The 13843-nt window shown below is 44.1% G+C and overlaps 1 protein-coding gene across 2 annotated transcripts in view; it reads right to left on the bottom strand.

Annotated features, from left to right (window-relative positions):
• The window catches only part of CASR (calcium sensing receptor), a 73685-nt gene that overhangs the window by 3259 nt on the left and 56583 nt on the right, over positions 1-13843 (bottom strand). For both annotated transcript variants that reach the window (XM_050333221.1, XM_050333220.1), the window contains exons 5-6: positions 6328-6558; positions 2663-2786 (exon numbers count right to left, since the gene is read on the bottom strand). In XM_050333221.1, coding sequence (XP_050189178.1) covers positions 2663-2786; positions 6328-6558 — 355 coding nt within the window. The remainder of the gene's footprint in view (positions 1-2662; positions 2787-6327; positions 6559-13843) is intronic.

Below are 13843 nucleotides of genomic sequence, written 5' to 3'. Positions count from 1 at the left end.
CTTCATCCTGAATACATGAGGTCTTCCACTCATGGCTGCGGATCCCCAGAATCCTATGTTAGTGTCTCACAGTGTTTAACGGTGAAACAACCAACCTCCCGTGGGCTATACTGCAAAACACAAAGCATGCTTAGTTCCAGCTTAAAAAAAGTCCTGCCCCTGCACTCATGCTTTTGTAATCTTTTTCCTGGCAAAACTTTGCAAACTTCGATTGCTATCAGCTGTTACACAGGCTCTGTTCCTCCCTCTTCCTTGTTCCTTCCTTTTTATCATCTACTTCTGTCTGTCTTCATACCTCTCACAGTTTTATCATCATTTGAACATCCTGCCTTTCTCTATTACAGAGAAAATTAAAAACGTGCTTGCCTCCTTAAATGCTTTGAGAACCTATTTCATATTCCACAGAGGCAAGTCTTAGTGTTTAAACTGCTCTTCCCTGAAGGCAGGCAATGCCCTTGATTCCCAGCACACTCTCATTTCACACTGGAATATCAGGGGAAGATGTGTCTTAATGATATCGCTCTCCCTAGAAAATACCTAGAAAGTGTCCTAGAAAATGCCAGTGGTTGGCATGATCAAAAGGCAAGGACCTGCTGCTTCTGCTCTTCTTCTTTGACCCAAATTGTTCTTGTGTTGTAGCAGGGAGGGTCATGGCTCCTTTGATGGCAGTGGAAAGTAGTTGAGAGCAGAGAGCTGGAGGTCTCAACTTACCTCCTCCTTTGGGATCCCAGCACGATAGCAAGGGACTGCACTGAGTTCTGGGAACAAACACTCAGAAACTCCTTTAGCAGCAACCTTTCTCTGGGCTTTGCACCTGAACAGACACAGGCTCTGACCACAGCTTCCAGAGCAGAGATTAATGCTAATGAGAAAGTAAAAAATGCCCAGCTAATGAGGGCAGAGGTTTTAAAGCACTATTATTCTTGAGGTGTGGTTGGAGGGAGCATCCATGACCCAATATGATACTGCTTTCCTTAGGACTTTTTGCCTCACCTAAGCTGCTCATGTGAAAACCTGGCACTAGATGCAAAAGTGCAGTCAGAAGCTCTCATCACCAGGTCATTTCATTTACATCCATTCAGCCAATAATTTTTATTATTCTTGCACCTTTTATCCTGGAAGCCTGTTGCAAACTACAGGCAAGGCAGAGAGAACTTCACATGATGGGGAATTCAGCTGCCTCTACCGCTCTAATAGGGGCAGCTGTCAGCAACGCATCCCAAAGATGTGCTTCCACTGCTGTCTTGTGGTGGCTTAGTGACCATGCTGCCACTGAAGGGGGTAAACCAGATCTCTCTCCTCCCCTAAGGCTGCTCATTCCTGTCACCTCCTTTGTGTGAGCTCTAGAGGGCACACAGCTTCTTGTTCTAGCTGGAAACAGCCTGCCAAGAGTTTGTTTTCAGGAAGCCCAGAGATCAGATTTAACTTGCTGTATGGTCGCAGGAGCACCAGCACTGCTCCCAGAAAAACGGTGGGAGCAAACAGCTGGGAGAGGGCAGACTGCTTCTTCTGGTAGCATCGCTGTCTCAGCTGGATGAGACTGGCTGTAAAACTGCTCTCTATGCCTATAAAACTGGCAAGCACAGGAAATAAAGACCATTACTGTCAGCGGAAATTGCAGCAGGAAACTGTGGAGTCAGAAGGCAGTCAACCCTCTCAGCCCCATAAATTTCACCAGAGCTAGCTCCCAAAATCATGTGGAAGAACATCAAAATACCCCTATTACACATGGCCAGAATTGCTTCTATTTAATCTGAAAGTGCTGCTTCCAAGAATCCTGTAGTACTATATGTTCATGCTAAAAAATTATCATTCCTGTCTGATAGGACACAAATTATATTCTGTCAATGAGCACTTGTTCAGTTTTGCAGTATTTGCTGGGATCAGTGCACAGGAGAGAGTGTGAGGAAATCCCAAGTGCTCTGCAGTGTGGAGGGGACTGGTGTTCTGAAAGAATTTACTTGTCTTCATTACCCTGGGGATGTCCAGCACTGAGGGAGCACTAATGGTGTTGGAAATTCAAAATTTTTTAACCTTTCTAAAACTGAGATTACGTCTTCCCTCCACTGCAGAACCTGAGTGGCTTGATCCAGGCTTCCAGTGAAACCAGCAAAAGAGATGTCCACGGGTTTGATCAACAGAAGCTGTGGCTGGTGACTCCATAAAGGGAAACACTCCTCTCTGCTTGTGATGTAATGGATTTTTTTTCTTTCTAAAGCATGAAATAAAACCCTGACAACAGGAGGAAAAGATGGAGGCAGACAGACAACTATAGAATTTAGGTTTAGGTTTGGGAATGTCTCCTTCCTCCAGGTTTTTGGAAGCAAAAAAGCTACTGTTACAGTGCAACGGAGTTTGCTTCTGGCTGAAGGCTCATGCCTGAGAGGCTTCCCATTTGCAAGTTGTTTCTCAAATTCTCTGCCTTATTTTCCTGATGCAGAGCAGAAGGGACAAGCAGGCTTAGCTGAAGACAGCACCTGAGGACCACTGGACTCAACTCCTCTAAGCTGGCCAGAAGTCCCTCCAGACTTTCTGTGAAGCCTCCTGGCAAGGCAACCGCCAGCTCAGCACTGCAGGGAAGCTATTTCAGCCCAACTCTGGGTGATGCCCTGAGGGCTCACACTGTCCTCTGCAACCCCCAAAGCAGCTCTGTGGGTGTTACCTGTTTCATCACTGTACTCCCCGTCTGGGCAGTCCACGCACTCGAAGCAGCAGGTGGGCTCTCCCTCAATAATTCCTTTCCTTGTACCTGGCAGGCAGTCCCTGCTGCAGTTAGAGAAAGGCACCTGCAAGGAAAAAGAGCCCAAATAGGGTTAATGGGGGCAATGCCCCACAGGCAGCCTTTCTACACAAGGCCTTAGGCTTCCTCCAAGGGTGTTATTGCTTGACTGGTGTGCTGGATGGAGAGCCTCAATGCTCACCTCTCCCCCCACAGACAAGCTCTGCACAACAGTCCTCCCCCAATGCACTGCAGTGATGTTTCTCTGAGACAACACATCAAGGGATGATAGGGACGATCAGCAGATCTTTGTAATCTCTACTGTGTTGTGGGCATGGCAAACTGGTATGTGACCGTGACAGACATATCAGAAAAGAGTCATCAGATGGTTAAAAGAAAAGACCTCTGTGAGCAGGAATTTGATTCAGGTGGAAATGAGAAACTCTGGCTACTGATCCCCAGTTCTACATATTGCATTTTATCTGCTAATAATTTATGGGAATTAAAACAATTTTTTGAAATCCACTTCCTCCTGTTCTCCTGGACACCCTCCCCAACCCAGAAACAAACAAACAAACAAACAGGTAAATTAACTAAACAAGAGGAGTTTTCATATGAAAGAAAAGTTAAAAAAAGGCCCTGTTTTAAGAACTCAGCATCTAAAGATGCAAATCAGCAGCTATATACAGATCCAAAGACTTCTGCTGCTACAAATGGTGAGCTGTGTCACCTGCTGGCTGTGCATTTATGCAGTATGTGAACCCAGCTGGGCATGGTCCTGTCCTGGCATCAAGTGGTTGCATGGGCACACTCACTGCATGCCTAAAGTACACCGACACAAGGAGCTCAGCATAATAAATGGAAGCCTGGGCATTTTTCACACAGAAGCACGACCTGAGTTTGAGTTCACCTTTTCCCAACTGAATTAAGGAAAGAGAGTTGAAACAGGACATGGCTTTCTCAGCTCAGGGGAGTAAAACCCACAATTTCCCCTGGCAGCAGAGTACCATGATCTGTACATGCCTAAAGGCTATTCTGTGTGGAAGCCTCCGTTCGCCTTTCTGGAAGTTTGCTACTAGTTTACCCAAATGCTGCCAACCTGCTGATCTCTAGGAACGTCCTGTGTGGATGCACTTAGGCAGTAAATGCTGGGGATGGTTTGGAAATTGCTTGTGTACAGGCACTGACCTCAGCCACAGGGTAAGCAAGCCCTCAGTAACAGCCACTCCTCTGTGGAGATGACCATTTCGTGGCTCAGGTGAGAGCAGTCAGTGTTGTCTGTCACTCTGAAGTGTAGCTGCAGCACAGTTTGGGAATGCTATTTCTAAGCTGTTGATCAGGACTGCATCATTAATTGGCCAGACACAAATCCAGGGCAAATCCCTGCAGCTCCCCCTGTGAAGCACCCTTTGCTGTTAATGCCTATTGCTATTAACACAGTATACACATTCCTTGAGACAGTATTTCAGCAGGTAGTGCATTCATCAAGAGGACTTCATCAGTCTAGACTGTCTTTCCCTAGGCTGCCAGTGGTGATTTTGAACATGCCCGAATCAAAGGCCTGACTGAAGTCACGCACTGCTTCCCCATTATCTACTAAGTTGATTGAGCTTGCAAGGAGGAAAATTAAATTGGTTTGACATGATTTTATCTTGACAAATACATGTTGGCTTGTTCTTATCAGTTTATTATCCTCTAAGTGTTTATAAACTGTTTAATTTTTTTTTTATCAAGTCTTTTAGGTTACTGAAGCTCAGCTCAATTTTGTAATTCTCTTGGCTCTCCCATATCTGCGTTAAAAACAGGAATTAAGATTACTCTCCTCTAATCCTTTGAGACATCACCCATCCTCCACATTTCTCAAAGATGAATTGCTAGTACTTTTGTGATTGCTTTGGCTGCATTCTTAAATATTCTGTGGGGAATTTCATCAAGTTCTGCCAAAATGAATCTATCTATCTTACCTACTCTTTAACTTGTTCTTTTGCAAGTCTGCCCAGTGGTGAAGTTCCTGTGTTAAAATTACCTACATTTAATCTCTTTTTGAGGATGACAAGAGGCACAGAAGCTCCAGTGAGCACTGAGTACTGGCTATGCCTCTGTGCAGAGCCTTTTATCTGAAATAAATTAAAACTCTATAAACTGAAAAAAAAGGCTGCAGCAAACACAGAAATACAAACCCCTCTGATGCACAAAATTCACCTGCCCTGGCATTACACTCAGCACCATCCTGCCACATTTTTAACAGTTCATGACAGAGAATGAATATAAACATTGCACTTCTGGAGAAATTTAAAACAAGAGAACACAATTACTCACTTTAAGTAAAAAACAATAAAATCCTAACTGTTGGGAACAATGTAAGTTCCATTTGCAACAATCAGAAGGAGGGGTTAGAGTATTAGGGGTTTTAAAATTCCACTTATAGTTTGTGCTCAGAGACTCCAGCTGGGCTTAGAAAAGCCTGATCTCAGTATTTCTGTGATATTACACTCTGCTAAATCCAAGCCTCCTTGAGAGTTCATGGATTTGATCCAGAAGTGAACCTGGGGTACCTGGAGTAAAGGTAAGGCTTAACTGATGGTGTAAGTGTATTAGGCAAGTGTAGCTGAAATGCAGAAGCATTTGCCTGATCTGGCAGCCAATGTGAATAATCACCTGGAAGTGAATTGCCTTGTTCATTGATCAGGTGCTGATTTACCACATCTAAATATTGCAGCGGGGCCTGGTAGTGACATTTCTGAGCCAATGCCCTACTCCCTGTGTCCCCTCCAACACCACAAACCTGCTCAGTGTCCCCTCTGTGAGTCAGGGTTTCTGCCTAGGCTGGAGTGGGCTGCTGCCAGCTGTGACAGCAGCTCACCTGGCTCTTGTCTGGAGATCTCTGTACCGTGTTTCCATCATGGGTGGGTAAGACACAGCCTGGCTGCTAATGACAATTGTTATGCTGAAAAGATCTAACATATGCAAGAAAGTGGAGAAGGGTTAAAGCCCAGACTAAAGTCAATCAATGCATCTTGAGATAGAAGCACCTTCAGGTAGATTACAAAGAAAGGCAGCAGGTGCTGGTGTCTCCCACTATTTGAGCACCAAGTTAACCTGGGCAGATTGACGGGGCTTGCTCTATTTGGTTTGCAAGGCAAGGGTGTGAGGAAGGCTCTGTGATTTGGTGGGTGAAGCCAGCAGAAAGAGTTATGAATGTAAGCAGGAGCAAGAAGAGATACCGGGAGTGAAGGAGATGGCTGTTTTCAGCAATGAAACTACTAAGCTCAGGAAAACTTGATTTAGTCAGCAACTAGACTGTGATAATTTCTGTTGAAACAGCACTGCAAAATTCCACTCTATCTACTTGGGCCAGGAAAAAAGACATTATTTAAATCATTAATACCCAGGCTCTATAATGTACAGGAGGGGAGGAACAGCTGCCCGTTATTTCCAGAAGTGTATTAACAAGGATGTAAAAGACTATGGCAGAACCCATGTATACAGTAAGATGAATGGATCTTTTAATGAGACATGGAGCCATAATATGAGGAGAGTGCAGGGTTAGTTCAAATTTCAGCTTGTGGAAACTTAGGAAGCATTTCTGGGAGGATTTAAGCACTTACCTCCTTAGAGAATCCACCCCACAGGATCTTGTTTTCATTGATAAAGAGCCTCTCCCCTTTCTTGGCATAAACGTTGTAGTGCCCAACCTCTTCAAAGACGACTGAGCCATCCTCCGGAGAGAGATGCCAATTGATTATTGAGTAATTTCCTACCAGGTCCCCAAACTCATCAAAATCCACTTGCTCCCCCATGTTATTGGTGAAATTTAAGTGTCGCAGATGCTTGAGAACCTAGAGAGAAACAGAGAGACACTGAATGCCTGTGTGTTACAACCTTATCACAGCACACATCTGCTGTGGGGACAGAATTGGGAAGAATCACTTTACTACAATCCTTAATCTCTTAAGAATCATTTAATTACAGCATTAGGAGGCTTTCCCTCATAGACATCACATGCTCACAGAGAGCCTGTACAAACCTGTAGACAACACAAGGTATCATGACCCTCAGGGAGGTCATCAACCCATCTGTAACACTTCCTGATGCTACTGCAACATCCATTCAGCATTCTTCAGTCCCTTTGAACCACCTCTGCAAGCCCATAGCATTTTGTGAGGGGCAGAGAAGTGGCAGCAGCCTCTGATGTGTTTAAGTCACCCATGCATCCTTCTCACCCTGCTCTTGCAAACACTCTGCATAAATACTCCCACTCTTGTCTCTGAATGATCAATCACTCAGAAACAGGAATGCTTGAAAAACAACTTAAACTTGACTTTTGATTGAAAAAACTCAAGCCAAATGCACTTCAGTAAAAAAACAACAAATCAAGCTCATTCTCCATATGACAGGCCTGGAGAATTCGTACCACTTTTTTTTTTTTTTTTTTTTGGCTCCTCTCTCCTGGTTGCGTAGTTTCAAGTAATCACATTCTGCCTGTCCCCAGGAGTACACTCTGTAATTTTCATCTCGTGCTTTAAACTGCCATATAGAATCATAGGATCATTACGGTTGGAAAATACCACTAAAATCATCAAGGTCAATTGTTAACACGGCACTACGCTGTTCACCACTAAACTATATACCCAAATGCCACATCCACACATTTTTGGAACTCTTCCAAGGGATGGTGATTTCAGCACTTCCCTGGACACCTTATTCCAATGCCTGACCACCCTTTCAGTGAAGAAATTTTTCCTAATATTGGATCTAAACCTCCCCTGGCACAACTTGAGGCCATTTACTCTCATCCTGTTACTTGTTACCTGGGAGAAAAGCTCAACCCCCTCCTCATCACAACATCCTTTCACTCAGCTGTAGAAAGCATTAAGGTCTCCCTGAGCCTCCTTTTCTTCAGGCTAAACACTCCCAGCTCCCTCAGCTCCATTGCCCTTCTCTGGACTTGCTCCAACACCTCAGTGTCCTTCTTGCAGTGAGGGGTCCAAAATAGGAACAGGATTCAATGTGTGGCCTCACCGGTGCTGAGTACAATCACTGCCCTGGTCCTGCTGGCCACACTATTTCTGATACAGGCCAGGATGCCATTGGCCTTCTTGGCCACCTGGGCACACTGCTGGCTCATGTTCAGCAGGCTGTCAACTAATACGCTGTGGACAAAACCAGTTAATCCCAGGGACAACTGCAGTTGCAAAATTCAGGATCTAGATAACCTGGTAGGTAAACCTAAGAAACTACAGCATGAAAGAAAGCCTGTGCTGGCAACTGTGATACAATTCATCCACATCATACCTTTTTTCAAAAGTTAGTTGCTGCTTTATGTGCTTATCAGATTTCTACCCACAGACCCCCTCATTTTGTGGATATTCTCTGTTACTTTCTCTGTAGAGCTGATTTATAGAAAGATGAGGTGATTCTGAGGGCACTTGGCTCTCAGCTGCTTCTAGACCACTGTGGTGTAGTTGCTGACGTGGTTCTACTGACTGCAACAGCTTGCAAGCCCACTCCCCTCTCTTTCACCTGCGAATGCCCAAACTTACAATTCTGGAAGGAAAAATGTAAGAAAACCCAAAATTAAATCAATTTGTCTGGGCATGCAGAGCCCTCTTCACTGCACAGACACAGAACAGATTATACCGATTTGATGAATCCTTTTCACCTGGAAACACAGGGACAGGGGAACTGAATCACTTCATTAATTCCTGTCAGTTTTGCTAAATTGTCTCATTTTTCTCTGTTTTCTTTTGGGATCCTCCTATCTCAAGCTAAAATCCCCAGAGCTACAGAGGTACCCTTCTCTAATTGCCTATATTAATGCCAGCCTGAGAGACTCTGGAAATATCATGATAGTATTACACAGGATGCAGCTGGCAATACCTTTTCAGCTTGTGTGATGTTGATGGAAGGATATCAAAATATTGCCACAGCATTCAGTCTTTGAATAATGGGAGAGACAGCAAAGGCAGTATTTTTCCTGTCTTCTTGTTCTCTTTGGCCCTCCTCTGCAGATCAGCTCACCTGTAAGGAGTGCAGCTGGAATGATCTCACTGAAGAGCCAAGACCTGTCCCTCTGATGGACAGAGCAAAAGAAGGTGCTCTGCACTGGCACCTTGCTTTGAAGAGCTGGGGCACTGCCTGCTCTGGGGAAGGAAACAGGACACTGCTCCCCTCTCATTTCCCACATCCTGGAGGGTTTCCCAGGAAGATGCTACTTGCCCAGCTCCATCAGGGAACAGTGAGAACAAAGCAGAGGGAGCTCTGAGGTCAGAGTGGGTGACAGAGTTTGCAGATCCACAGTGCTGTCTTATACTGCATCATCTCACTTTGGCCTCAGCTGCACCGTGGCTGCAATCTTGGACATGTTATCAGGAACCTTGTCTGTCAGCAGTGTAGGTACCAAGCAGGGAAGCTGCATTCCTAGCACCTTCCACAGGGTGACAGCTGCAGCTGTCATTTGGGTCATTACATTGAGCCAAATGCCACGTTTCTCCTCACTCCAACTCAGCATTGCACTCTCATGCAGCACTGCTGAGCGACACCAGGATATCCAGACTGGATAACACTGCTAGATTGACTGCTACCTGCATAGACAGGAAGGATGTGCAGACCTTGCCCTTCTTTTGTTACAGTTGCTACACACAGGGCGACCGTCTTGCAAAAACCACACCAGTCTATCAAAGATTAGCTAAAGGCTTTATAGTTAGAAGTGTGTCACTGGGTTTTGTAACTAAAGATAAAACCATAAATAACCAGGACTCAATCCACAACTTAAAAGACCCTGCTTCAGCCAGGGCAAGTACATGTGTCAGGGTACGTGTATCACATCCTGGAGCCAAGAGTTTATGAAAGAAATGTTGACCTTGTGGCTTGGATACATTGTCAGTAGCTGGTGGAAGCCTGTGGGGAGTGCAAGCTGCTGTCTTCAGATGTCTCTTTCAGTAATTTTTCATTCTTTTTTTTCCCCTCTGTCACAGGCTTCATGTTGAATAGCAATGCCTTTTAATTAAAACACCTATTATCAGAAAGGACTTGCAAGCTGCCCTCTATCTTCACCCTCTTATTATTCCTGCTTAAGCCATTCCCAACCTTGTAGCATCCCATGCTTTATCCAAGCTACATATTCTGGGTCATATAGTTTCCACTCTTTTAGGAGGATCATAAAACCATAACATAAATACAGTTGTATTAGTCAGGCTGGCAGCACATTTACCTGTTTCTGACTGCGGCCAAAAGCAAATACCTATACAGGAGCAGAATGGAGTGTAATACTGCCCCTGAACACTTACACATTTTGCAGCTCAGTGACTTCCTTGGCCACAGGTCTTTGTACTCAATAACCTTTGGGTGAATTTTTCTCCCACGATGTTGCACATTTGTGTTCTGTGCAAACTTTTCATACCTACAGCCTCCCACAGCATGGAGATCTACGTTCTACGAGAAAAGCACTTCATCCCTGTTGGAACAGAGCAGCTACTGATCTCTTTTGATGACCTTTATGCATATGTGGGCAAAGAACTGTCAGTTTGCTAGTTGTCTTTTCCATACCTCTCAGGATTTTACAAACCTTTGTCAGTCACCTCTTTCTCAGGCTGATGAGCCCTATCTGATGCTGCCACATCTTGTACAGAAGCTGTTCCATTGACCCTTCTCCAAACTTTCCTAGTCTCCTTCATCAATTTTGAGCCTTGCACATGATACTAAAGCAAGATGCACCAAAGGGATAATGAAGTGATCCCAGGACACTCTGTTTACCTTTTCTAGTGCGGCCATTCTTAATAGTACACTTGTTTTTTTTAACTACTATTCACACAGACCTAAGGAGTCCCCCCAAAGATCTCTTTAATTTCTTTTGTGATAAGTCAGATCTCACCATTTATTTTTATCCTTTGCTGACTATATTTCAACCAACTGTTTATCCACATAAGGACTGAATTTGGTGACAGACTACCAGAAGATGCCTTTAAGAAGCCTGAGCACACTCTATGAATATAAGTTCCCTTATCTCAGTGCTTTCAAAGTGCTTCAGGAGGTTTGTGAGGTAGGGCTTCTCTTTACAAAAGTCATGGTGACTCCTCCTCGCTATATTTTATTTCTCCTTCCTGATATTTTATTTTTTTTACCACAGCTTCTAACAATGGGCTCACTTGGGCTATGTTAGTTCCTTAGATCTCCTCCAGAACCTGTTTAGAAATTGATGTCACATCTGTCAGCTTTCTAGGCCTCAGTGCCTAAGGCTGTTTTAAGTGAGGGATTGGTCACCATAGCCAGCTCTTTAGCTACTTCATCTGTGATCTCTGGCAGACACTTGGTGAACATCATTCACTTGCCCTGAAGTATCAAGGTTCATTTTGCTCTTGTGTTCCCTAGTTTCTTCTGTAGTCACTTCAATCAGACAGATCCTCTGCAAGTCCCCCATAAATAAATAAACAAACCTTCTTAAGTTTGTCCATGAGGAGCACACTTTTCTTCTATCATGGCCATACCTTTCTTTTGCAGTGATAATCTATGGCTCAACAGACAGTCCTACTGCTGAAGTGTTTAAAAAAGGATTTATGAGCTTTTACCCCATTTACAGCCTGTTCATTGTTATTTATTTTTTGGTCTGCCTTATTTATTTTTACATTTAACCCACCAGAGTTTATGAGCTCTCCAATTTTACTCACTGGACGTAACAGCTATTTGAAGGATGCTGTCTGGCTTTTAACAAACACCACCTAATACCTTTGTTTTGCATTGCCAGCTTCCTTTCTCCACCTTTCCTTGATCTACAGTATACACTTTGTGTCACTAGTGTTAAGGCCAGTGGCAGGCAAAACCACCCATTTACATTCTGAATGCTGTCAGACAGCAGATTATTTTGCATGTGCATGCATGTCCAAAGCTGAACTTTTGCCCTCTGGAGCACAACCTAGCTGCCAGCAGTATGGGCTAGTTGTACATTTTGATAGCAGCTGGACTAAACAAAATCCTGAATCCTCCAGTTAGTAACAAGACAGGAGATAACCATTTAGGAGGCTGATGCAACCAAATCCTAGGGCTCAGGGCTAGAAAGAAGAAGGTGGAGATCACATATAGATGAAAAACACTGGAAGTAGGAAAAGATCCTGGAGATAAAGGAGATGTGTGGAGATAAATGCTGGGGGATGCCCGGTGATCTTGGCCAGTAATGCTTGAGAAGGGTAACTGAGAGGAGCTGTGCAGCATGAACCCCTGACTTCCACCTTGACAGACCTCTCTTGCTCTGGAGAAAGCGAGTGTGTGATACCAAGTAGTTAAAAGTTCTAGTCTTGTTGATTCTTAAATAAACGCAAATAAACGTCAGATCTGCTATGAGCTGTCATTTACAGTGTCTCAACTATGACAGGTCCTTAACTAGTTTCTATATCTTGTCAAAGGTTTAATATCTTTGGCTTCCTTCTGCAGCTTCTTTCTGATGTGTTTCCTCACTAGGTCAAATGGTCTTACAAGGGGCGTGAACCTGGACAGATATAGGTGTCTGTCCCCATAAAAGACAAACAGTTCCCTCTTCAAACGCTATGTCAAGGAATCCTATCTTGATAGTTAACTTACATTTTCCCACACTGAGTTTTAGTTTCTGTCTACCTAGCTCTATCCAGGCCTGTAATACAGTTCTGGACTGATGGGTACCAAATGTCTTTCTCATTGCTTTGGTAGAGTGCCCATGCTGAGAGCAGCCAACAATTCCACTTCATGGCTCAATGTGAAGATAAAAAGCTGGCAACTGTACTGAAGATGGCAAGTCCTCCCTTTCATTTTGAATTGCTGAGGACTTATTTTCCTCTCTTTCTTCGGATTCCTAATAAAGCACATGAAGAAGATTCCTTCATAATGCCCTAATAGGTGCAAGGACTTGAGAGCTTAGCAATCACATTACTCCAGTGGTCATGCACAGGATTGGGTGGTCACACCCAGTGGTCAAGTATCATAAGGGAATATGCCCAGGTCAGTTCTGAAAGAGCCACTTGTAAAATACTTTAAAAATGAGTGTTCCCTGAAGCAATAGCTTTTCATTGTTTTTTCTATCTTCCTTTCACTTCCAACTACCCATGTGCCAATCTTCATTTACAGGCTAGCAAAACTCTAATTTTTACTTTCTGTATCAAATCTTTAATTCCTTCTGCATTGTCTACTTTGGAATATCTTGTTCTGCCTTGTTTTTATGTAGGACCAACTCTCAGGCTCTCCTAGAGGCAGTGCTGTCATGACAGCATCAACCAGTTCTGACACAAATGACCTGAGCAGGCAGGAAGGTGTTGGCCCTAGTCGCTTGCATCAGTAATACCTGTTTCTAGAAGCCTGAGGTGGGAGAAGAGGAATTACACCCTTCTGCCCAGAGCATTCTTCTTGCCAGCAGGAACTGAAGTTTCCTTCCCCTCTGTAATCTCTACTCCTTCACTGCTGCCCTTTGTACACCAATAGCAGACAACATGTAGTGCTCATGTTGTTTTTAAAACCAAGAAGCCAGGATATGCCAAGACCATTAATCCCACCTTTATCCAAAAGTGGTTCAGAAGATAACAGAGTTCTTCAGTGAGTGAAGGATGTGATTCATTACCTCATACTACCTGTGACATTTAGAGAATCACAGAATATCCTGAGTTGGAAGGGACCCGCAAGTGACATTGAAGCCCAACTCCCAGCCCTGCACAGGACATCCCCAAGAATCACACCATGTGTCTGAGAGTATCATCCAAATGCTTCTTGCACTCTGTCAGGCTTGGTGCTGTGACCACTGCCGTGGGGAGCCTGTTCCAGTGCCCAACCACTCTCTGAGTGAAGGACCTTTTTTCATCTAATATCTAACCTAAACCTCTCCTGACACAGCTTCATGCCATTCCCTCGGGTCATATCACTGGTCACCAGATTCCACCTAAGCTCCCTGTTTTCTATTGGTTTTCTGCTCTGAAGTGACTATTTTTCACTAAAAGGGTAACTCAGGGGAGAGACTGAAAGGGACCCAGGAACAGAGCTGTGATTCTGGCTGTAAACATCCCCCCCCAAAATTTGGATGCCTTTCTGTTACACATATCCAGCTTCATGCACAAGAAGTATCTGGTCTGCAGTTGGGATATTGAACACTTCATGCCAAAACAATGAAGA

The sequence above is a fragment of the Myiozetetes cayanensis genome, unplaced genomic scaffold (assembly GCF_022539395.1).
Source record: "Myiozetetes cayanensis isolate MyiCay16 unplaced genomic scaffold, myiCay2020 scf5-8, whole genome shotgun sequence".
Classification (NCBI taxonomy): domain Eukaryota; kingdom Metazoa; phylum Chordata; class Aves; order Passeriformes; family Tyrannidae; genus Myiozetetes; species Myiozetetes cayanensis.
The sequence above is the reverse complement of the archived record's forward strand: the minus strand, read 5'-3'. Positions and strand labels throughout refer to the sequence as shown.